At 38.5% G+C, this 24,068-nt stretch overlaps 2 protein-coding genes across 6 annotated transcripts; one reads left to right on the top strand and one right to left on the bottom strand.

The window, feature by feature from the left end:
• Positions 1–14,311, top strand: pphln1 (periphilin 1). 5 transcript variants are annotated; one of them, XM_014033608.1, is made up of 11 exons: positions 1–77; positions 600–641; positions 918–982; positions 1,149–1,364; positions 2,805–2,866; positions 3,536–3,652; positions 3,885–4,063; positions 4,431–4,517; positions 6,769–6,824; positions 10,561–10,695; positions 13,987–14,311. In XM_014033608.1, coding segments are annotated over exons 2-11 (1,191 nt in total). In that variant the 5' UTR covers positions 1–77; positions 600–640; the 3' UTR covers positions 14,260–14,311. The 5 variants fall into 5 exon arrangements, with proteins under 5 accessions (XP_013889062.1, XP_013889061.1, XP_013889059.1 ...); XM_014033607.1 differs by having other exon boundaries at positions 3,536–3,664; positions 3,885–4,057; XM_014033605.1 differs by having other exon boundaries at positions 3,536–3,664.
• Positions 14,312–18,676: 4,365 nt separating this feature from the next.
• Positions 18,677–22,043, bottom strand: LOC106536351 (prickle-like protein 1). The gene is made up of 4 exons (XM_014033604.1): positions 21,812–22,043; positions 21,549–21,735; positions 20,464–21,462; positions 18,677–20,372 (listed from the first exon to the last, which is right to left on the bottom strand). The coding sequence occupies exons 1-4, from the start codon at positions 21,986–21,988 to the stop codon at positions 19,408–19,410; spliced, it is 2,328 nt and encodes a 775-aa protein (XP_013889058.1). The 5' UTR covers positions 21,989–22,043; the 3' UTR covers positions 18,677–19,407.
• Between the last annotated feature and the right edge of the window lie 2,025 nt (positions 22,044–24,068).

Genomic DNA, 24,068 nt, shown 5'->3' with positions numbered 1-24,068 from the left:
AAGAAGAAGAAGAAGAAGAAGAAGAAGAAGAAGAAGAAGAAGCGTACCGGAGCTAGAAGGCTAAGCTAACTAAAACGGTGAGATTTGGTTGCTTTTTCATTCTGAATGGAAAAAAAAAATGTTTGCAACTTGGCTCGCTTTTATCCATTTAAAACTAAAAATGTCTATAAAAAAATGTTCTAGATATCTGTTGCACTTACGACTAGAAAGCCCGCCCTTCACGTCAAATGTAACGTGAGGTTTGGTTATAATATTTTTGTCAAACAGAAACGTTGGTTAGCTAATTAGCTTTCCAGCCACTGTAGGTATTGTTTTGTAGACTTTGTTGCCATAGGAAGAAAGTCGTGGTATTACGATGTACAGTAATCAATAATATGGTCAACGCTTAAAAAATCCGGAGCATTCGTGCATTAATTGCAGAAGTTTAGCCGGTTCAAGAATTGCTGTATTTCATTTAAATATCGTGGTTTTTTGTGCGTTTAATTAAAGCGTGACCACTCCCCACCCACTCACACACAGAATGACATGTACTGTTTAATGCTTTCTCCGTGAATATTGTATTAAATATTGTATTAACACTAAAGAAATTATCTTTCTAGGTTTTTTTGGAAGATCTTGTTTTCACAAAGGCATTTACACTAGTAAGTAATTACTTTCATTTGGCATTCTCACAGAGACAAAATAACAAATTAGATTTGTTTTTATTATTACACGAGCCTAACATTGGGCAGTTTTGATTTCTAAAGGTAGTTTGGCAAAATCAGTGTAGATGTGACACCCAGCAACCGATTCATTGAAGCCATTTGTCTTTTCTCCTAACTGAACAGATAACAATCAAAGCGGTCTGTTTTGTGTAGCTGTTTTATTATTCAAAAATCCATTTGTAGCTCATTGTTTTCCCTCTTTTCTCTTTCTAGTGACATACAGGAGYGAGAAAAGTATACGAGAGATGTATGATGAACGCTTTATACCCGAGCGACCGGTGAGTGGTGTCAACAGATTATCCTAGCTGCTGCTCCTTCGTTCTTTCTCCTTTTTGTTTTAGCAAATTAAACACACAAGTAGCTGAAATTTAATCTTTTTCCATCAGCCCATGTGTAAATATTTTTAAATCTAAATCGAATCAGAAATACCACTCTTCTGCGCAGGGTCCATACCCACGGGTGTCAGGAGGTGCAGAGAGGAGAGGCCCCTTTAGCAGGCCAGATGAAGACTATGGTCGTGGCGGCGGGTACGAATATGAAGGCGGTCCCCGTTTTTACCCAAACGGAGGTGGCCCACGAGGTTACCACGAAGAGCAGAGGGGCTACCAAGGTGAAGGCCTTCATTTTCCTGAACGCAGAGCCATCCCACCCGCACGAAGGGTAAGCACGTGAAAGTTATTTCAATAATTACTGTGTTGTAGGGTTGGGCATAATCGTATCGTGTGCAATTAATCGTCAGAAAAACATTAATCGATTACTTTTTGGCACTTGATGATTGATACGATTAATGCCACCAGGCAGACTGACTGGGGATTACTCCGGTTAAGTCCGCTCGATGTTCCTCTCCACTTCAAATATGACGAATATTAAAAATAAAGTTCTGTATTTATTTATCTATCAACACAATTTTAAATTTGACATACAGCCTGAAGTCTGTAATTCTGGCACAATTTGGAACAGATTTTTATGAAGAGCAAATCTTTCCCACTAAATTGGTCATGTGACTATGACGTAAGAGTGTCCAGGGACTCCAGGGGATTAATCGTCAAATTAATCGTTATCGGCTAAATACCACAWTTAATCGTGGTTAATTTTTTTGCAAATATTGCCCAACCCTACTGTGTTGTATTTTAATTTAATCAGAAAGCTAGCCGTGAAGAATAAAAAGTTAAACAGACCACTTAAGGAAGCCAAACTAATGCAATCATCAGTGCATGTAACTTCATCAGTGCATGTAACTTCATCAGTGCATGTAACTTCATCAGTGCATGTAACTAAGTAAATGTAAAATCAAAGATGTAATGAAAGTCTTGTCTTCAAAGCTCCCAAATTTGGTTAAATTAATACAAAATCCATCAACAGTTTTAAACTTAAAAAACGTAGTACTGACAAATATTATTTTAAGTCTAATCCAAAATTATAAAAGTTGGATATTGAGAATGAAAGGTTCTAAATATTTAAGCGTTACGTCAACTGGCAAAATGTCAATAACACCAGCCTTCTGTGAATTAATTAATGTAACAATTATCCATAAAAGCCAAGACAGATGAATGACTTAATTTGAGTGAGGCGACATTTAATTCAAAGCAAATACTGAATTTTGTCCAAGCACTTGGAAAACCTTCTAAAATGATGGTCTGTTGCTGCAATTTGGTGTATTCAGACAGAAAATAGAGTCTTCGTTGACCTATGAAGGCACCATTTTTTACTGCATGTTTTAAATCACAAGATGCTTTATGCTTTTGTACATTTTCACAACCCCTCCCCTTTGTGTGCTACAAAATGCCCTTTTTTTCTAGTGAACCAAGTTCTTTTTGGCGCTGGTCTTAAACGATCCAGCATCCAAATGCTGTTATATGCAGGGTTTGGCAAATATTCAAAATAAAATCATATGGCAGGTGGCTCATAATTAAAAAAAAAAAGCTCATCAAAGTTTTTTTTATTCTTAAGATGGTGAAAAAAGGTAARGTGCAGCAGTGTAATTCCTTGATAGATTTCTTGTAGTGAAAGGTTTAGAAAATGGCTTTTAGGTCAACTGATGTGTAATTCTCTTTTAAAGTCGTGCATGCTAACTCATATTGTGCACTTCTTGTTTTGAAGGAGGATTATCCTTACAGAGTACCCAGAGAAGAACCACACCCAGGACGGCAAATAGAATTTGGGTAAATGTCTTTTTGTTTATCAAGTTCCTTACCTGTGCTATCACTTAAAAATATCAATTTTAACAATAAACTCAGGGTCATGAGTCTTTGCAACTTTTATTTTATGATTCAAAAATGGAAAAATTTGGAAACCACTAACTTATAATATATAATAAATAAAAGTCTGTACTTAAACTTCAAATTTACTCACTTTAGGCTACTGGTTATAGCTGATAACATGATGCTAACCTGTCCGAAATGATCTCGGTATAGTAAAGCAAGACAAGATGCCTTAGTGTGGTGCATATTGTTAGGTCAACATACCAAGCCTGCCGTTGTTGTTTTTTTTTTGCAGCCCAAATTCAGCTTTTCATAAAGTAGTTTATTAAATAACAGTTATACGTTGAGATTAAATGGCACAACACGATTTATTATTGCAGTAAAATTTAGATTAGTTTTTGTTATCAGCATTGAGAAATGGAAAGGAGGCACATCAGTCTGTTGGCAGTTTTAGGAAATAACATCTCACAACGGCTAAAAGTCAACGTGACAAGTTTTGTAAACAGGCAGAGCGGTTTGCGAAACCTCTTGATTCCAAGAAAAACAAACCGTTCATATTTTGAGAGCGTAACCAAGTGATGATGGTCTCTCTGAATATTGATGTTTATTTGTCCTGTTATCCCCCCTCAGTGCCCGCGCACCACCTCCTCATAGTGTGCGTAGCCAGGGCATGTATCCAGCACCCAGATCGCTGCCGGAGAGCGGGGAGGACACGTTGGTGCAAGCCATCCGGAACCTGGACAGAGGGTACGAGGAAATGTATGCTCGAAGCACATAAACGTCTTAATTGTTTAAATATTAGATGTTTGTTGCCGACAAGTAATGCTGCAACCAGAATGAAGAATGGGTTAAACACTAGAGGGCGACATTGTGTTATGTTAGAGCCAACCAACAAAATTTCTGTCCACACAACTCTATGTTTTGGACCAATTGAATCCCTTATTTTCTCATGCTTGCTTTTATCTTCTTTTATTCCCAGGGAGGAGAGAGACCCCTACAGAAGAAAGGTGGCCCTGTTTCCTCCCATCAGAGAGCGTTCCCCCGTGCGCCGAGAGGTGGCCCGCTCCCCCCACAGTCGCTCCGGCTCCAGCGTGAGCAGCAGAGGATACTCACCAGACCGAGCCAAGAGCCTGCCTTTTCCCGCACAGCAAGGCAAGAGTATGTAGACAGCTTGGCTTCTCTTTCTGTGAAGCATGAAGCTGTAAAAATAAAATAAAAAAAAACTATAAATAGTTTAAGCTATTTATAGTTGGAGCATAACGCTAACACACTAATCAGTACTTACTGTAATTTATCTAACATTACAGCGTGCAGGTTAATTGTTACATTATTAAAAGGACAATATAACATGTAAAATGTAACAAACATGCATTTTTGTTTTTAAAATCAACACTAATCAGTCATTTCAAACTCATATAGCAGAAACAAATTAACATAACTTAACAGTCCAGCCACAAAAGTGTGTGTTGATTATTTCCCACCACTGTATGTCCTTGACTGATGATCTGGCTGATTGGCTTTTCAGGCGTGGACGGTCCAGAAGGTCACACGGGTGCTTCTGAGCACCTCTGGGGGGCGCTCTTCACTCAGCAAAGCGGACATGACACTTTGGGTCTGTACATTAAGCCATATGAGCAAGCTTGGACGTGGGTGAAGCCCTGACTTACAACCTTGTCGTGTCAGAAACGTGTTAGGAAGTGTTGTCTCGAGAAGGATGTAAGCTAAAGGGACGAGATCAATTGAACTGAACAAAATTCAAGATTGGGCATGCAGAAAACCTAAAACAACCTAAATTAACTGAAGTGAGGTTTTTGGCACTTGTTTTTCTTTTTCACCCAGGCCTCAAGTAAAATGTTTCATTAATCCTCTTGTTGTCTAAAGTAGAACCAAGTGGGGACTTTCTTGTATTCTTATAAGTAGGGGTGTAACTTGCATAACAGTGACTTTTTATCAATATTTTAAGAAAATTATCCTGCCTCCTCTTCCTTGAATCTCTTCAGACCTGAGAACGGAGTCAAACTCACTTAAAAAGGGTCAAATTAAAACTTTTCATTTATATTTTGACCAATTATTGCTCATATTTAAGTGTTTTTCAGAACTGATGTGATGTGCTTTAACAGGCATTTATCTTTAACAACTATGAAGGCTAAGAACTGAAGAGGACATTAGAGTGAAACTCTGTTCTAACTGTGCAGGTCCTAGCACCCATGTTTGTTTAAACTGCCTAAACAAACAGTTCAAAGTGATCGGGACATTTTCAGTAATAATTTCATAATTCATGACACTTTTTTGTTTTGCAAGACAGCTTTCAGATCGTTGAGAAATCTAAGATTTTAGTCGTGCAGGATCTTGTTACACCCCTACTCATGAGCCATTTCTACTTCCTGTAGGGAAGGTTCATTAGTGTTTTCTAATCAGTCATGGCATTTTATAAATGAAGGAACATTTTAGATTTTGTAATATTTTTAGTTTTCTAGCTTGAGGGTGGAATACATASAGTATAGGTGCTAAAGTATCTCCTTGCTTCCTGCATGTTTTGTTGCCTTCAACCTTCAGACTTCTGCTGTTCTTATTTATCTCTCCTAGACATTTCCATTTCATCTTGAGCTTTCCCCTTCAAAATAAGAGCTGAGTTCATTGTTCATTTTCACACAAGATAAAAGCTCTAGATTTTTTTTAACAGTTAAGACTTGCATGATTTACCTGCCTCAATGCTTAGCTACTAATGTCTTTAGTTTTGGGCAGTGACTATGAGAGATGGAAGTTAGATTTCCCAAACTTAATGTGACAAACTGCTTAAGATTTGATCTTCCTGCTGGACATGAAGTAACTTTTCAGTCCAAAACAAKTGATCAAGTTAATTGTAGTTGTAAAGTAATTATTGAATGATTTTATGTTTAGTAGCTACAATCTCTTTTAACTTCATACATATTCAAAAGTATTGMGAGAAAAAAGTGGTCCACAGCTACATGTGCTTTTATTTATTTATTTTTTCTGATCTCGTAAAACTGAACTAACCATATCCGATCATGTCAAATTACATTTTTCATAATGAACTTATTATTTTATCAAATACATTTCTAATAGTGGACAGTTTAAGCACTGCTCCTGCTGTTATATTTTAATGTAATATGTAGTCGTGCTACAGAAATTACGCTCAGCGTGTTTTTTCTTTTTAGTACAAATCCATAAAAGCTGACTGAGGTGACACACTGAAGGTTTGTTTCAGATCTATTCAAGGCTTACGGTCGTTAAACTCGACCTGTTCTCGGTCACGGTAACCCGAGTGGATGGAAAGCGTTTCTAATGTGTCCTGCAGGAAGTCCTGCCCCTCGTCCCGTCTCCCACTTTGTCAGGCCTCATAAAGATGCCACCGGCTCGTGCGTGGAAGTGCAGGGGAAGGGTATAGTGTGTCTGATGAATATTCCTGAAGCCAAAGCTTACACTCTGGAGTGTTTTTGTTTCGTTTTGGAGCGTGTGGCGTTTAACGTTTGTTTAAGAGTTCTTGCCTGTGTGTAGACTCAAAGACCATGAAGAAAACTGGTTGAGGATTAAAAAGCAAAGCGCATCTATAGAGTAGATGTTATTCATACATGCTTTAAAATTTGATACTTGTGTAGATCCAAATGTACTTTGTTTTTATTTCCAAGAGTTAATCACATTGTTAATACTTATTCTGCAAATCACTTACCACTAAATTTCTATCTTTAACTGTTTTCCCTTTTTTTTATTCCTTTTTTAATGTTTTCCTTTCTCCAGTTTATTTTTTTATTTTTTTCTAAATCAAATCTTGTTTTCTTCATTTAAAATGTCATCGCATCAATGGTTTCGTCTCTTTCTCCCATGTTTTCTGGAAACTATAGACAAAATTCCCGGCTTGTCAAGAGAAGGTTCCCCACAAAGTGCAGCATCAAACAGGGTGAGTTCATGGAAAAACAAATCACAAACCTGTACTGCCTCTTTAGGTCTTGATGTGTCTTTGAGAACTAAAATATCTTCTGGACACATTTACACAACTATGAATTCTGCAGCCAACCCAGTTGACCAGCCACAACTAATCAACACAAGTCAATTAATGGTTCATTTTCCTATTTATTGGTCACGCAGGACTCTTGCCTCTGTCACCGGACAGCAGGGTGCATCTGGAACATCTTAAATCCCATCCTTCCTTTAGGCATTTACTCCCTCTGGAGCATGTTAATGGGTTTTAAAGTAGCACTCACACAGCTTAAAAGCCATCAGGCCGGCACTTTGTTTACTCGTGGCGTAAACAAACTTCGGTCTCAAGAACTTGCAGCGATCGAGGAAAATGGCTCAAATGTTGACAAAGTTTTAAAAAAAAGTTTTTTTTTCACTTCGAATGTGTATTTCTCCTGAGTTGTAAATAGTAGTTTGTTTTGCTGATATCATCCATCTTCAGCTGTGCAGAGACGTGTAAATAGAGTTCGATGTGATTAGGAGTTGTGCGTGTGTGGCAGTGGCCACCCTGAAGCGACGGGTTAAATCAGTAGCCCGAGTCATAACTTTATCACATGATCTTAACTGCAAAGCCAGCAGAAGTCCCCGCGGAGCTCACTGAGATGTGTTTACGCTGTTTACAATGAACAATCGTCTCCTTTTGCAGATGAATATGTCTGTGTTGGGTGACTGAGTGTCTGCTAGATGCTGCAGGTCATGGGTCTTATGAATTTTTAGAAACTGATGCGCAATGTCACACTCAGGAAGCACTAAAGTCAGAATATGTTTATTTATTTGAGCCTTGTAGGATAAATGGAAGCAGTCTGAAAGATTTGCATGTTAATAACTTGAGTGTTCATTAAGTGCTGATTCAATAAAAAGTTGAATGCTTTAATTAAAATGAATGGCAAAGCTGCTAAATATTTCTTTTATGGCTCGTTTTCATTCTAGTTTTGGCATTTTCGTTTTGTGGCATTTTATGAATATATCAAAGCCTTTTTTTTAACTTGCCTGCATTTATTTAGTTGAACTTATTTAACCAGGACATTGCCTGAGACTAAACATGATAATCCTTGATGTTCATTGTTTTAACAAATTATTATAATGTAGTTAAAATTAAAACTTTGAGAGCCTTTTAGCTAAAACATCAATGAGATTTTTTTGTATTTATTTTTTTTATTCATGGCAATAATCCAAAAACTGATTGCAGTTTGTGCAATTTAGGTCTGATTTTTCGTCTGTAGAAATGTTTACAGGTTTGTTGCAGGGTTATTATAGTTAACTAAAACTAACTAAATAACGAAAACTTAAATTGAAAAAACATTTTAGTTAACTAAAATAAATAAAAACTGTAATAAAGTGTATTACACAAGTCCACTTTGGGATTTCTTTGAATATGACTAAGAAAAATAAAAGCAAGTGTCTTGTAGTGGAAACGGGTGATAAAATAGGTGGAATACTTCTCAAGGGAAAAACTGCATAAATCAAGCTCACAAAAGATGGCTAACTGTGAGTATCTTGACACGCTACCTTCTCTCAGTAGCTGCCATGAAAAACAAGCAACAGGTAACACCAAGTTGGAAACAACTATTGTCATTGTCCTAAAATAATTGGCCAAGTCTTTAGTTGGCAAAATTGAGTTACGCAATTATTTTAGGAAGGTGTTGCTATAATGGACGCTTTAACTAGTGACCAAATAGCTGTTGGTTAGTTAACTCACAGGAACGTCACAAGCTTGAGGATGCATTAGCAAAAAAACAAGAAAAAAGTAAGTATTAGTTAATAAAAATAAATAAAAACTAAATTAAGCTAAGCATTAAAAACGCAATAACTAATAAAAAGCAAATCCACTGTAAAAACTAACTGAATTAAAAGAAAAAAACTCACAATAAAATAAAACTAAACTATAATGAAAAATCCAAAACTATTATAACCTTGGTTTGTTGCTAGTCAGACCTTAAACACACCACTGCTTTTTTAGTGGACACTTTGTGTCTTAGGAAAAACTAAGTCACTGACACAGGACAGAGTAACATTCAARACTTAACATTTTTATAAGACAGGAGTTAATCCACTTTGATCAAAAGGACCATAAAACTACATCTTGTGGCTCTGTGGAATGGTTTTGTTTTAAACATTAGTAATCAGGATACATCTTTAAAAAATATTTTGGTTCTTTTTTTATTTATTTTTTAACTATTGCCCTGTACCCAAGTTTTTGGCTAATGCCCCACCCTTTTGGGGTGAACACATCCACACACGTGCTTGCATCGCTGTGCTTGATCCAGCCTGCAGTGCATTGTTGCGTTCTGTTCTCGGGGCACAAACCCATAACCTCAGTCGAGATGAAAGGCCCGTCCTCTGCCCTCAGTGAAGCTTGTTTTAACGGCCCGAGTCACCACCTGCTGTGGAGGTTCAACAAAACACTCATGTAGGCTTTCTGGAGCCACACCGAAGAGACCGGGAGGTGGGGGTGGGGGGTACCTATAGAGGAGCTCTGCGTCTGGAAGTGAGCCAGGGTGGTGTTATTGCAGAGGCAGTAAGGTCACCTGAAGGTTTCAGCTTTGTACAAAAACCTTCCTGACACTATGAACACAGTGGTTTRAGTTTGCTCCATGTTCTCATACACGTCTTCTCAGGCATTATTATTGCTTGGACCGACTGGTGTTTCATTTGTCTGTTTAAAAAAAACATCATTAAAGAATATAACATTTACTAGAACATGGAAAATATGAAACTTCGGTCAAGTCCCTGTTTTCTGTTTTCAGGCCAAACAGCCCCCCCCCCCCCCAATAAGAACATGATTAAAACCACTTTGGTATAAACCTGTATTCTCTCTTAGCAGTGCAGTGGTAATTGATTACACATACCCCTGAGATGAATGGCATTCCAGTTTTGAGCAAAAACGTCTGCTGAGCTTTGAATTAGAACATTTTGAGTTTTGTTCCCAACCAGTTGAACTGAAAGCCTCAGACATGGACTTTATTTATTTATTTATTTTTACAAACTCMGTCTTTCATACGCATGTTCTAAATGTAGGACTTCATCCTAGCATAGCTTCAGGGATCGTTTGGATGGAGTAATTGGGTGATTCTTTAGAAGTTATGTCTTATTATTTCAGATGTTCCATCGCCTGATATATCTTTACTCAGACATCTAGGAATATGACTTATTCCGTGGCCGTTTCCAGTTAATGTATGAGTGGACATCAGTCATGGTCGGGCAGTTCTGCACTTCGGCCGTCAGACTCTAATAGTATCAGGAAATGGGTAATATAAATTGAGCAGTGATCCAGGCTGGCCTCATTTCCTCTCTTTGTGTAGGTAATGCTTCTTAAGGCTGGACTTTTCARGTTTCTTCAGTAGAAAGCTCATTTCTGCTTGTTTTGTTGGACTTCCTGTACTCAGCTGGATTGCATGTGTGAAAATGTAGACCAATTTAAATCAAATATAGTATGAATGTCTTTGCCTTGTCAATGTCACTTGTGTATGTTGTTAGTAAAAGTGGGTCACATCATCCTATTGAAGCAGGGCTACAAGTTACTGAATCACATCTTGTTCATTTTTTAGCATCTGTTGTATAAGCTTGTTTTTTTTTTCCAAATCTTTCTTACAGCATGCAAAACAACCTTCATGGTCTTTTCATTCTACTGTGTTCTTAAAGCCTTGATTCTCTTCTTCCTCCCTTCTCTTTCATAGGAGGAAATCAATCCTCCAGAAGAGAAAGAGGAACCAATTTTGGCTCCCGTTGTCGAAGAGTTCAAAAAGCTCACAGAGGACTTTGAAGAGAGACGAGCCTTGTCCATCGCCGCTAAAGCGCAAGAGATTGAAAAGGTAATGGTGTTTGTGTTTACTGACAGCAAGAAGAAAAAAGATAACTGTACTCCTTTTTAAACTGTAATAGAAAATGAGACGAAACAGTCTTAAAACAGTTTGTTGGACCTAAGAATGCAGGCTGAAAAAAGGAGCTTGAAATGAAAACTAAAGGATACTTTCAGGAAATAAAGGCTGAGGCAGGTACTCTAACTCGATGCGTCCACCATTACGAGCAGAAAAAAAAATCTCCGGTCGGCCCACAATGCATTATGGGAAACAGTGGGTAGAGAAGGATCCATCTGACTCGTGCTACAAATCGGAGGAAAAAGGAGGACGCTTTTGTCGGCCGTATCGYAGGATTCTTCGAATTTGGACAGCCTCCGGCGCAGGGATGTAACTTAAGCGGTCGACAAAGTCGGCCTTTTGGAGGACACAGCCAGGGACTAAAAAGACTAGCCTAACGAAGGATGAGCTGCAGCTGAGAGTAATGGGAATTGGAAACAGGTGTAGGTGGGCATGGCAGGATGAACTGAACTGATGTCAGAGGTACATTGGTGGACAGAACAAAAATGCAGAAAATAAACATCCAAAAAGGAATAAACATTAAAAAATGACGGACCTTGACAGAAGTTGCTCAAAATCTGGAAAATTCAACCTTTACGATCCTCAATAGCAATTAAACTTCAAAACCTTTCTATAAATGCACGCTCCATTTATTTACCGTATGTTCCTGTTTTTATAAGAGGTGGCATTGAGTTCTCTGACTCACACATCGCTTATTAGACTGAGCTTTACTCAAGAAGCCTAGGAACTTTTTAACAAAGTCTGTAATCAAGCACAGCTTGGACATGAATCTGGATTATACCTGCTATAAACTGAGACCGCTTAACTGAGCTCGAGGCACCCCGGGGGCTGAATGTTTAGAGCTGTGAACGGTTTTCTAACGAAGATCATTCCTGCACCAGTGAGCGCCACAGCTGGTTTCCTCAAAACCATTAAACCCGAGCCAAGTGTGCCCTGGAGCAGGCAGCGAGCGGCACCACTGAACCTGCGTTCCAGTGCAACGCTGGAGCTTCTCTCCCATTTTATGGCTCCACTCTTTTCTCCACGTGTTCCTCTTCAAGAGTTTCTGTATTAAAATCATTAATGTTTCATTTCGAAGTTGTTTTTTAATGGAGCTTTTGAAAAAGCATCTTATTTGTGTCTTAAAGTAGTATCTTTGAAGGCGACTAAGCTACGATCAGAGAGCACCGGTTTAAAATTGAGTATAAAGTTTTAGACTTTCTCTTCAGGTTTTCTCTTCCGTTTGTAATGGTTTCAACTTTCTGTTCAGCATTTTTTTTTACGTAAAAAAGATTTATGGATTGAAACACAGAACCTGCTCAAATGAACATCCTTCCACAACGTTTTAATTTCTTTCTCACAGGTCACAAAGTGCAAAAGGAAAAAATAGGATTCAGCATTCTAGTGGTTCCATGAGTGACAAAGCATTCAGGCTGTAAAAGGCTTTTTTTTCCCTCTTGATTGCCCAGGCTTTGAAAGAGTTTATTATTAGTTGAGGAATATAAATATATTTGGCCACAGGACAGCCATTGAAGTTTGTCTATTTTTTACATCCAAAGAAAACCGAATTGGACTGAGCCCCAGATTCTCTTTATCTTTGCTGTGTTGCTTTTTATTATCCGAAGCCAGGCACAGTCCAACATACACTAATCTTCCACCAGTGGATAAAATAAATTRGACACACTGCTTAAAACGCCTAAATAAAGTAAGGGCTAAACAACAGTCTGTTCTGATGAAGAGTGTGTCCTTTCCTCCCTGATTTCAGGAAGTGTGTTTGAATACAGGATGGACATTTTTGTTGTAGAGAAATAAATTCTCTTTTAATCAGAGAAGTTGTTTTTATACTGATTGGATGCTTCCTGACACAATTTAAGAAATTCATTTAAATATTGATTACAAATAAACTTACTTAGTGCTTTTACTTATTTATTCCTTATCTCAACCAAACAGCAGCTGCTGAATCAGGCACCTCGTTAAAGCCACTATTATCAATTTGCAGCATGTATGAACAGTATTTGGGCGTGTACTAAGTCTTTTAAGAAACATTTTGCTTGTTAAGATTTGACTGTTGTTTTTTTTTTTGGTTGCTAAATCCATTAACTTAGAATAAAATGCAAAATGTTTCCTAACAGATCTGCTGTCTGAGAACATGGTGAGAATCCATAAATATGAGCTGGAGCATRCTGCAGCATCTACAACCGATGAGATCCAGTAAATGACTGAAAGTCTCGGTTTGCGTGACATAATTTTACACACCAGGTGTACAGAGACGTGCCTGAACACAGATCAGCGCACAGCCCTCGTCCCTGGATGTGTTTATGAGCCTACGGCGCAGATTTGGTGTAATAATCAGCAGTATTAGTGGGCTTATTGAATAAGTGCGTTTGTGATTCAGCTGTCTCCAAATGATTCCATTCCTCACTAGATTCTCCTTTTGCAACTGTGTGAAAGRGACTTTGAAGGTTCTGTGTGAAATGGCAACTCCCAAACAAGATTGCTGCACCCCTTTTTCCCTCTCATTGTCCCCCTGACACCAGGCGGAAGCCTTTAAGCCACTAATTAGATGTGGTTTTATTGTTCCCCGGCCTGCCCCGGCCCGTATAAAGTGCCCTTATTAAAAGTGAGAGAAGCGGCGTTTGTTGTTTGACGCTGCACAGTGCGTGTGTTCACACCAGAGTGATCGGTTCGGTCGCGGTGTTGTGGAGTGTTTACACCCAGGCGACAGGTAGAGCAGGAAGGAAGCACTTCATCACCCCCAAATTAAAAGCTTTTCTCTCAAAGCTTTCGACCCTTTTCACTAAAGTCTACAACTGAAGAAATGGGTGCAAGTTGGTTTCCTGAGAGTGTTTGTGACCATAAACTTGCCCTCCTATATATTTTTTTTGTTTTGTTGTTTTACCTTTTTTGATTCATTGCCCACTGCCTTTTTTTGTTGTGAATGCTGAGTCAYCATTGAGTCTACGTTTTTTTTCTTTTCATCTTACCAATTATTTTCTTTATTACTATTCCTTGTAACTTACTAACTAAGTTACTTACTTACTTACTAACTGGAGTTTTGCCCATTTTGGCTACTATCCTGCCTTTTTTTTAGCTTTAACAAATCAATTTCAYATTCTTTATCAAATTGCAAGTAATTCATTCAGCATTCAGAACTACATTTTTTGCAGAAAATCTGCTTACAAGATAAATCTCCTCAACTACTGGTTAGATGGATGAAACTAAATTGACTCTCCTGTCCACCTCCAGATTTATCGTCAGGACTGTGAAACGTTTGGAATGGTGGTGAAGATGCTTGTGGCCAAAGATCCGAACTTGGAGAAACAGCTGCAGGTGCCGCTCCGGGAAAACCTCGGGGAGATCCGCGAGCGCTGCTTGGAGGACCTGAAAAACTTCATCAACGAGCTGGACGAGGCGGTCCTGCAGACGGAACAATCTGTTTGTGACTTAGCCGCTCCCTCCACGTCCAAAACAACTCCCAAACTCTCAAAGACGGGCGTGAGCAGCAGCTCATCTTTCTGAAGCTGCTCTGTCTAAAAAAAAAAAAAAAATACACTTTTTTTTTTTTATTTTTACAAGACTCATGTAAAACTGGAAAATAAACACAAGGAAATTTAAAAAGAAAAGTTAGTTTTAACTTATTTCTGTTCACACAGACAGAAAAGTTATTGGCCTTCTCAGTTAGTAGCATTAGCTTAGATTTATAGCTAGTAGGCAGCTAACACACAAAGCTAAGCTACAGCTAATACAGAAACATTTTGGATATCTGACCTGGCAAACTCTGTTCTGGATCTTATCCAAACAATTTTACAACAACATAACATTAGGTCACTTACGGACAAAGATACTCTTAAGGCTCAAAAATGCCGAGGACACACTGTGAGGTGACCGTGCTTGACTGACTTTATTTATTTATTTTTTTACTCAAAAGTCAAAACCATCTGGCCCTTTTAATGGGTTGTAAAAAAACAAAGAAATGTTTTTGTTTTTTTGTTTTAATGAAAATCTTTTGTGTAAAGTAGCGTAAACCCAATCCACTACAATGTGTCTGAGCCTGATGGATTAGATTTTGGACCACCGGACTAAATGTATGRTACTGGATTGGGCTTGACATGGTTTGAGACAAACAGAGGTGCCGCCATTGCCATATGTTGATCAACATGGACCAAATGCTTACGTGTTCAGAGCCCAAGATAAAGACAGTTGACACACTAGGAACTAAATGTTTTGCTATAAATTGTGGCACATAACAAAATTCACAGATAAAAGCACAATGAGAAGCATTTCTTGTACTAAGCTGTAGTAAAGTAATCATTTAAGGTCAGCAATGACGGCTGCAGGTAGACTCTTGTAAACTATCCACCAAATTTAAACACAATCAATAAACAGTTATCAGTGTTTCAAAAGTAGGATGTACTGGTACATGCAAAATAATCCAGTAGTGTTTTTTCACAGCTCAAACTTAACAGCTGCTATGATACAATACAATTAATATGTAATAAGCCATTTAACCTCAATATGCTAAATTAAAACATTTTATTCCAACACAGTGTTATGTAGTTTACAGATAAAGTGCTCTCCTGGAATAGAGTGTGTATATAGACTTCTGTGAATTAACAAACGGGCATCATATGTCAAAGTATTTTTTACAATAATTTAATATACAACTAAAAGAATACAATAAAATATGAACCAATAATTAAAATGTTAAACAGTATGGTTATTCTACAGACACATACAGTTGTAATAGGCTTGGTAAATGTGAGGGACCTCCTGGTCTCCAATGGGGTGGAAAGGGGTTTGGTTATAAAATAAATAAATAAAAATCCAAATAATTAACTAAAATAAGTGTCCAGTCTCATGCAGCACACAACTATTGAGTCTGAAATATTACCCTTTAATTGTCTTTAATTCTGCATCTCTTTATTAAATTAATCCAACCCAGCTGAATGAAATTGGCACCAGAAACCCCACACATGCKCAGAACTTACCACATCTGAACCATTTTAATTGTCACTGGTATTTACTATTACAATTTGAAAACAGTATTCCTATGTAAAATATATACCTGATAAATTACTATTTTAACTGGGTGACTGTACCAGACTAACTAATTAATAAAGTGTGTCACAATCAATGTGCAAAATATGAAAAAATATGGGTCAGGTCAACCCTATAAATTGCTACTTTAAATGTATATTTTTATTAGCATTGGCCAGTAAAAACATTCATAGATCGTTAGATATTGTGTGTATCTTGCACAATCACTATATCTAAAAACTTGCTTTAAAAGGCTCAAAATGACAGAGAAATGCTGGGATCTGTAGGATGAACATAGCATTCTTACACCCACAATCAACACATCGTAATGGCAGCGACCTTTACATGGAAGTACACAATAGAACCAATAGGCCATGTCCTATCCAGTAATGTGTATCGGTGGTACATACACTGTACAGTACAGCTATGGGGTGCCAAGTGTAAAATAAAATAGAAAAAGAGCTAAGTAATGAAAAATGTCTTAGTGATTGTTTTTTTTGTTTGTTTTTGTTGTTTTTTTTTGCTTATTTGTTGTGTTTAAATTTTTTCCACTAAAATTTTACTGTTATTTAGCTCACTATTTGTATATTTTGCTCATTTTTACTAAATGTTAAATCTAAATGATTAAAAATATGTACATATTAAATGCTAAATCTAAATGTAAAAGTTAAGTATTTTGGAATGGAATGCAGCCTTTGCTATGTTGGGATGTCATCATCGTGAGACACTAGCAACTCCTGGCGCTCCAATGCAGCTAAAGCTTCAGTACAACATCTCTAACTTGCAGTTGGGACTGGTGTCTGAGCTGCACTTCCAACTGCTGGACCACAGGGACCACCCGTATTGTTTTCAGTGAATGCAGTTTGAGTTTAGATTTTAAATACCATCTTTAGCAGCGTTAGCGGGGGTTAGTGTCGATGTTTGTCGCAGGATGATGACATCATCTTGTTATCCTAACATGAGCCGAGGAACAAAAGCAAAGGCTGCATTCCTTTCCAAAATACTTAAATATAAACTTCAYCTTTTACATATAGATTTTTTTAATTTTAGATTTATGATTTAATATTTACAAACATTTTTTTAATCATTTAATTTTAACATTTAGTAAAAATTTTGAAATTGTAGGGACAGTGATCCAAATAACAGTAAAATGTTAGTGGAAAACTAAATGTGTCAGTGACTTTTTTTTTTTAACCTTTTCTTTTATACTTGGCACACATTACAGCAACCAGAAGTACTTTTGTTACAAGATAGAACAGTGTTATTTTTGAATGGACTATTTTTACCTTCAAGTTTTCTAAGAAATATTGATGATTGTTTTTTTTCTGTTTTAAATTAAAATAAAAATCTTGTTTTTTGTTTAGCAGTGAAATTGAGTTGAAGGTATTTATTATATGATTGATTGTTTTCAAGCATTATCACACATTTAGTTTTTGTTGTTTTTCTGCTATTTAGTGTATGACTAGTATACCTATGTACAAGTTGGTGCTGCAAAAATTAAAATTATATGTTGATTGTAGCAGTGGTTGCAGAGAGTGCACAGAGTGCTAACCGTATAGTTTTCWGTGGAGTTGCTGCTGTTGTGCAATTAAAAGCGGTTCATGTTTGAGAAATCATCTTCCCTCATCATGACCGACATTGAGGAAGAAATGGGAAGATTTGGGCCTGTGAGCGTTTTGCTCACTACAAAGTTATGAGCCATGCACATCTACAAACTGATCARAAGCCTTCATGAGGAGGCTTACGCTTAAATGACCCCATAAAGTGCAGTAAGGTTAAGACATTAAAACATCTGGACGGCCACATAATTTATCTGCAGGAGACTCACCCATGGGATAAGGATGTTGAGTTAAAACGAGGGTGGATTGATCAGGTTCACGCCTCTTCCTTTATTGGCAATTCAAGAGGTGTTGCAAAAATCTTTCATAGAGCTATCCCTTTCCACGGTATTAGTCCTGTGTTTAGAAAGTGTTCTCCCATCCATTCATTAATCTTTCTATTGCCGCTAAAATTAACTGTTAAAATGAATATTTTACCATGATTCTTATATTTTTTCAGTGTTTACCAATTTCTATTCCTCTCTTCTTCTAAAAAAAGGGTAGACAGTCTTAACCTAGAGTTAATTTGGAACAAGAAGACAAAGAATGTGGCTTCAGGTCTTACAAAGACCCAATGGTGGAATGGCTTTGCAGAATATGTTGTTTTATTACCAGGCAGCCAATATAAAAACTTAAATGACTTAGCTTAGTCACCTAACCACTAGTTAACGAGGCCAACCTAGCCTGTTCAGCAACACTGAAGCTCTTTTATACTCTCCTCTTGCCCACCCCATGTCCTTTAACAACGTTATCGTGGGCTCCTATCTAAAAATATGGACCGAATTTAGATGCTGCTTTGATTTACAAGTATTTTCTGTTAAAGCACCATTAATTGGGAATCATGTTTCTCCCATCTTTGCAGAATGCCTTCACTGGATGGGCAAGATTGAAAACCTAAGAGCCTTTTTTTTTTCCACGTTCGAAACTTTGTTGCTCATTTAAGGATTTTTCTGCTCTCCCCAGTATTGTGGCTCAAAGACTTGATGGCATTTTTTAACTTTGTRGGCCAAGAAGGTGATTCTGTTAAAATGGAAATCTTTAGTTCCACCTTTCCATATGGACTGGGTCAAGGAAGTGATCATCAAGAATTGAACAAGATCAGACTGACCTTGTCTAGGACTGGACACAAATTTGCYGAGACTTGGACTTTTTTTTTAATGGAGAGCACATCTTGTAATGACACTATGTTCCTGCTCATTATATTTTKTATTTATTTTCCTTCATCCTAAACAGTAACACTAATATACTGATACTTTGAAATGCAGTGTGTTAAAATGAGAAACCTAAAAAAAGACAACCCATTAACATTTTAAAGAAAATATTTATTACAAGCATTTGTAGCTACATCAAAAGCATATATTGTCACATCCATGGTAGTGAACAGGTGCAAACAAAGGTGTGTTGCCACCAGTTTTGAGCACAGATTGTGAGTAATGTGGAACCTGTTGCAGGAAACATGGTTTTAAAAGTTTATGGCACTTAACTGTAAAAGAAGTGGGACCTTTGACTTGTTTCCATAAAGTATAAACAAAGTTCATTTAGTAGAAACAWTTTTTTGTAATCATACACTTCAAACATGTCTTTGAATCATGGATATAAAAATACAAGTATTCAAATTTTAACTTATGTACAGTTTTCGTACGGTTATGCATTAAATAATTTGGTTAGTTTCTATTTTCTACTTGAATGATCACTGATCTGTACAATAGCATGACTATTTTCATGCACAAATATACTATTGTAAAAGGTTCAGTTGAAAACAAAACACTTAAAAAACAGAAAAATGTGTTTAAAGTTCCTTCCTTTTTCTAAATACCTGTCTAGGAACTCAATTCCAACTCTTCCTCATCCTATTTGTGCTGAACTTTAGTAAAACCGAACATCTAGACCAGTTTTTATACATGTAAAAGGAAGTTTTCAAACTTTGTTGCAAATGTTTTGAAAAAAAAATCTGTTTTAATAYGTGGTTTGTTTTTCTTAAACCAGTTTTTATTGCTTTGTGTCAAACACATTAAAACTTAAATATGTTTTGTTAAGAAATTATACAATTTTTGGAGTTGTGGCTCTTTCGGCGACCAGTCTGTGATCCACGATGGCTTAGGGAAGTGAGGGCTGTGACTCTTGTTGGGTAGTCCTCTGCATAGTAGCGCCCAACAGCTCGAGGCTGAGGGATTGGTTGGCCTAAAAAATAGCCTTCCTCCTCTGAGTCTGATGATGAAGAAGAGCAAGTAGAGCACAAGTCCTCCTCATCTCTGTAAAGACCCATTAAATGTTCAACTCTTGGGTCATTTTTAGCAGTGTTCCGAAACATATAATCGGACCGGATTTGGGAGTAAGCCAAAGGCAAGTTGTGTGAGGGATGCTGGAGGTGCATAGCACCACAAGAAGGGTTTCCTAGATCCTGCTGCCTGGGCTCAAARGGTCTCTGCGCTCTCTCCATAGGCACCATGTGTAGGGCGTTGTCTGAACGGGTTTTGCGGCTACGATGGCGCCGGCCCTGCCGGTGGTGGTTTTCCCTTCTGTGCCCATGTTGGCTTGTTGAGCGGCTTCTTTCTCTTCTCAGCTCATCTGGGCAGTACCCCCTCCTCTGTGGTCTCTCASTCATGGGGTGCTTTGTAATACTGACATCAAAATTATCATTATATCCATTGTCCACGGTGTCTTCTGAGAACTTAACCACCTGAGGCGGCCTGGATTGCGACTTGCTCCTCCTCAGAGCTGGAGGTTGAACAAAAGATGGAGGGAGTCCGTCTGAATGAGGAGACAATGAGAGAAGTCCTCCTGGAGTGCCTCCCCTCATTCCAGTCTCATTCTCTACCTCCTGGCCTCTCTTTTCTAAGCTGAGATTGAGTGAGTTGGCACTGTGGTGAAGATGAGATGAATTAAACGTTCCCATGTTGCTCATCTTTTCGCAGTCGACAGTCAAGGAGGAATCCTGCATGACATGAAGAGTGTAGACCGTAGGTCTGTCCTTGTTGTCTCCATCTATTGAAGCACCTGAGGGAGACAAACAAGAAGGTTGTTTTCACTGTTCTTTTGACTTTAAAATAAAGTACAACTAAGTCATTGCTCTCAGCATAATCCTTACCAGTGATATTTGAGAGGGCCAAGGAATCCATGGAGTCTCCAACACCCTTCTCAACCTTCCTCAGCTCATCGGCAATACATTCAAGAGAGTCCTCATACCACTGTCTTGTGTCTGACCAGAAGACTTGTTTTCCTGCTTCAGGCTGGTCCTGATCTTGATCCAGCTCCAGCTCCTGGATCTTTCTGGCACTGGCAGGACCAGGGTGGCTCCCATAGGCGGAATCTCCAAGGCCGTCTTGTGACTGAGCCCAGTACATTTCTGGCAGGTGCTTATTATCCATCAGTCGAGGGCTAAGGCTGTTGGCCCGGGACTGACTGGAAATCTGACTCTGTGTTGGACTGGCAGGGGTGGGAGAGGAGGTGCTAATCCCCATAACTGTGGAATCGGGCTTTAGCCAGGGATCAGACACACTTATTAGCCTGTTCGTGTCACTAGTAAGGCTGGGTGATTTAAGGGATGGCTGCTGAAGTTGGTGTAGCATCCCACTGTCACCAAACTTGAGCAGCAACTGAGTCATATAGTCGTCATGCTGGGCCCACTCCTCTGGATCCTCATCTCCACCAGCATCCTGCTCCTCCCGCTCCTTCCAGAACCTCTCCTCCTCTAGGCCCATATGGCTCAGTTTACGTCCAACAACGTCAATGTCGCCTTCTGCATCTCTGCTGCCCTCATTGTTCTCGAATCTTTGCTCGTAGCATGGGACGGCGGCGGGAGGATTAAACAGCTGCGACTGTCTCCACTGTTCAGCTGGTCGGCTGCTCTTCCCCATACGAACGCTGCGTCGTGACTCACGCGAGCGAGCAGATTGGAACGCGGAATCTGACGAGTCTGAAGCATGCATGTCCTCCCCCTGGCTGCAGGCCTTTGAGCAATAGATGCGGCCTTGTTTGGGCAAGAATGGACAACCCAGCAAGGATGTCTTACACTGAGCACAACAAAAGCACTGGTCTGTGGCGTGCCAGTGTACGCCTTCATAGGTCATCTGGGCATGGTCAACACCTAAAGGAACGAGTCACAAAAAGAAAAAAACAGTGTAACCTTGGTGTTCCAGGATAAAATATTGAAGAATCAGAAACATGGTTTACCAATGTTTTCGCCACAAGCCTCGCAGTACTCCGCGTACAGGGACTCAAAGCACCCACAGCAATAGGGCCGTCCATTTTTCATGATGTATCGCTGCCCCCCCAGCATTGTCCCACACTCAAAACAGGCAAAGTGCTTCATGTGCCAGTGACGACCCTCTGCCTCTGTGCACTCGTCTGCGAGGATAATCTATTTAAAAAATTGGCATCTTATTAATTCAGAGTGATTTTTAAAACATGGCAAGTGCTCCTATCGCGCCACTTACCTCGTCACAAGAGGAGCACCGTGGTTTGAGGAGCTCCGCGTGGTGTCTTCCGCAGAAGATTTTGCCATTTTGACAGAAATAGATGAGATCCACCAGGAGCTCTTGACACGTGGCGCACACAAAGCAGGCTGGATGCCAGCAAGGACTTGGGCCGGCTCTGGAGGCAAAAATAGCCATTTCCCCTCCATTAATGCCACCGTGACACTGTTTAAACACAAACACAAAAAAAATCACGTGGGGTTAATTTGTAGAACCGATGTATGGAACAAGATAACTGTCAGAATTATTGTATGTGTAAGAGTCTAAATTTGTACATGTAAGTCTATAAACGTACATAAATTTGTTACAGTTTTGCCACGTCACTAGTACGAATCAAATTTACAAGTACAAATCAAATGTACAAGTATGAATCAAATTTACAAGTATGAATCAAATTTACAAGTACGGATCAAATTTACAAGTATGAATCAAATTTACAAGAACAATTCTTATGTGAGAATTCAAGTTTTTAAGTTACAAATACAAGTAAAAAAGTTATAACTTTGCCACATTACAAGTACAAATCAAATTTACAAGTACAATTCTTTTACCTGTCAAAATAACAGACATTATGCATGGAACACCGAAAACATAGATTGCAAACAGTAACTAAGCCAGACCACTAGGGGGACATGACCACTGCCTCATTTGGGACCAGACAAACTCTTTATAAACAACAATTTGCTGAAGGGAAAAACATTTGGAGGCTTTTCAGTTTGTCATTCATGTCATGTAGTACAACAATAAAGTAGATAGTGGATTTATGATGAACAACCAAAAAGGAAAACTGATGCATTCATAAAATCGACTGCATAATGGAAAAAATAATGCAAGTTCAAAAACACTTAACGGCAGTGCTCTGACCTGGCCAGCAGGGGGACTAAAGTCCACCATCAAACCCCTAAACAACTGTAAGTTAAACTCTATCTTTTCGGTGTTCCATGCATAATGTCTGTTATTTTGACAGATAAAAGAATTGTACTTGTAAATTTGATTCGTACTTGTAAATTTGATGCGTACTTGTAAATTTGATTCATACTTGTAAATTTGATTCATACTTGTAAATTTGATTCGTACTTGTAAATTTGATTTGCACTTGTACATTTGATTTGTACTTGTAATGTGGCAAAGTTGTAACAAATTTATGTACGTTTATAGACTTACATGTACAAATTTAGACTCTTGCACATACAATAATTCTGACAGTTATCTTATCCCATACTGATGGTTTTAATTACTCTACCAATAAAATCCAACTGAAGAGATGACAAAACAAACCTCAAAATAAGTATGTGATAGAGCTGGAGCCCGTGACCCATGAGAAATGTTGCATGTTGGTATGAAATCATCAATAAACCATTGGACAGCACCTTTGCCCTGTAAACTGGCCTTGGCTTTCCAGCAAAACATTCTCAGAAAGCATGTCTGAACYTGCAGTCTTTATATAACTAAACATGCTTATTTATGAGCCCACCATAGGCAGCTATGCGTGCCCAGCTGTTGGTCATTATTACTGACTCGGACACACTGGGGCCTTGAAAACGGTGGCGTTGCACGTCCCTGAAAGTTAAGGCACGTATGTCATCGCCGTATGCCCTAAAGATGAGTGTGTGGTTGACAAGAACACATGTTTGCAGAGCTCTGGGTGTCTGGTATGTCTGAGTCTTTCGAGCTTGTGCGTGGCCTTGCATCCACTCGGTTAGCATCTGTGTCCGGGTGGTGACAGACTGCATCTGAATGATCGTGGGGGGAATTACATGAGTTCCATTTCATCTGCTCCTGTTAGGCACGTGGTAAACGATGTGGTTCACTCATTTGTTCGGGTTGAATCCGGCGGAAGCCACAGATACTAATATTTAGGTTGGCGTGATGAAAGGAGAACATTTCGAAGATTTACGATTGCGGACCAACTGAACGGTTTGAATGTTATTGTTTAAAACAGCGTCGCCAAATTAGGGGAACCAAAAAAATGCTTTTTTTGTTCATCGCAATGTAAAAATCTAGCAATAATCCCACAAAATGCATCTAAAACTATCCAGTGATACGAGTTAATGTGTAATTATTTGCTACATGCTTTAACTTGCCAGGAGAAAAACAGATTTTAAAGGGGCAATATCATGTAAAATCAACTTTTTTGAGTTTTATATCTTGTTATAATGTTATACTCTCATAAAAAAAAACATGCCCAAAGCCTTGCTCTGACTCATTCATGCAGGTT

This window comes from Austrofundulus limnaeus, unplaced genomic scaffold (assembly GCF_001266775.1).
Source record: "Austrofundulus limnaeus strain Quisiro unplaced genomic scaffold, Austrofundulus_limnaeus-1.0 Scaffold1784, whole genome shotgun sequence".
NCBI classification, from domain to species: domain Eukaryota; kingdom Metazoa; phylum Chordata; class Actinopteri; order Cyprinodontiformes; family Rivulidae; genus Austrofundulus; species Austrofundulus limnaeus.
Note: the sequence above shows the minus strand (reverse complement) of the source record. Positions and strands in the feature narration are given on the sequence as shown.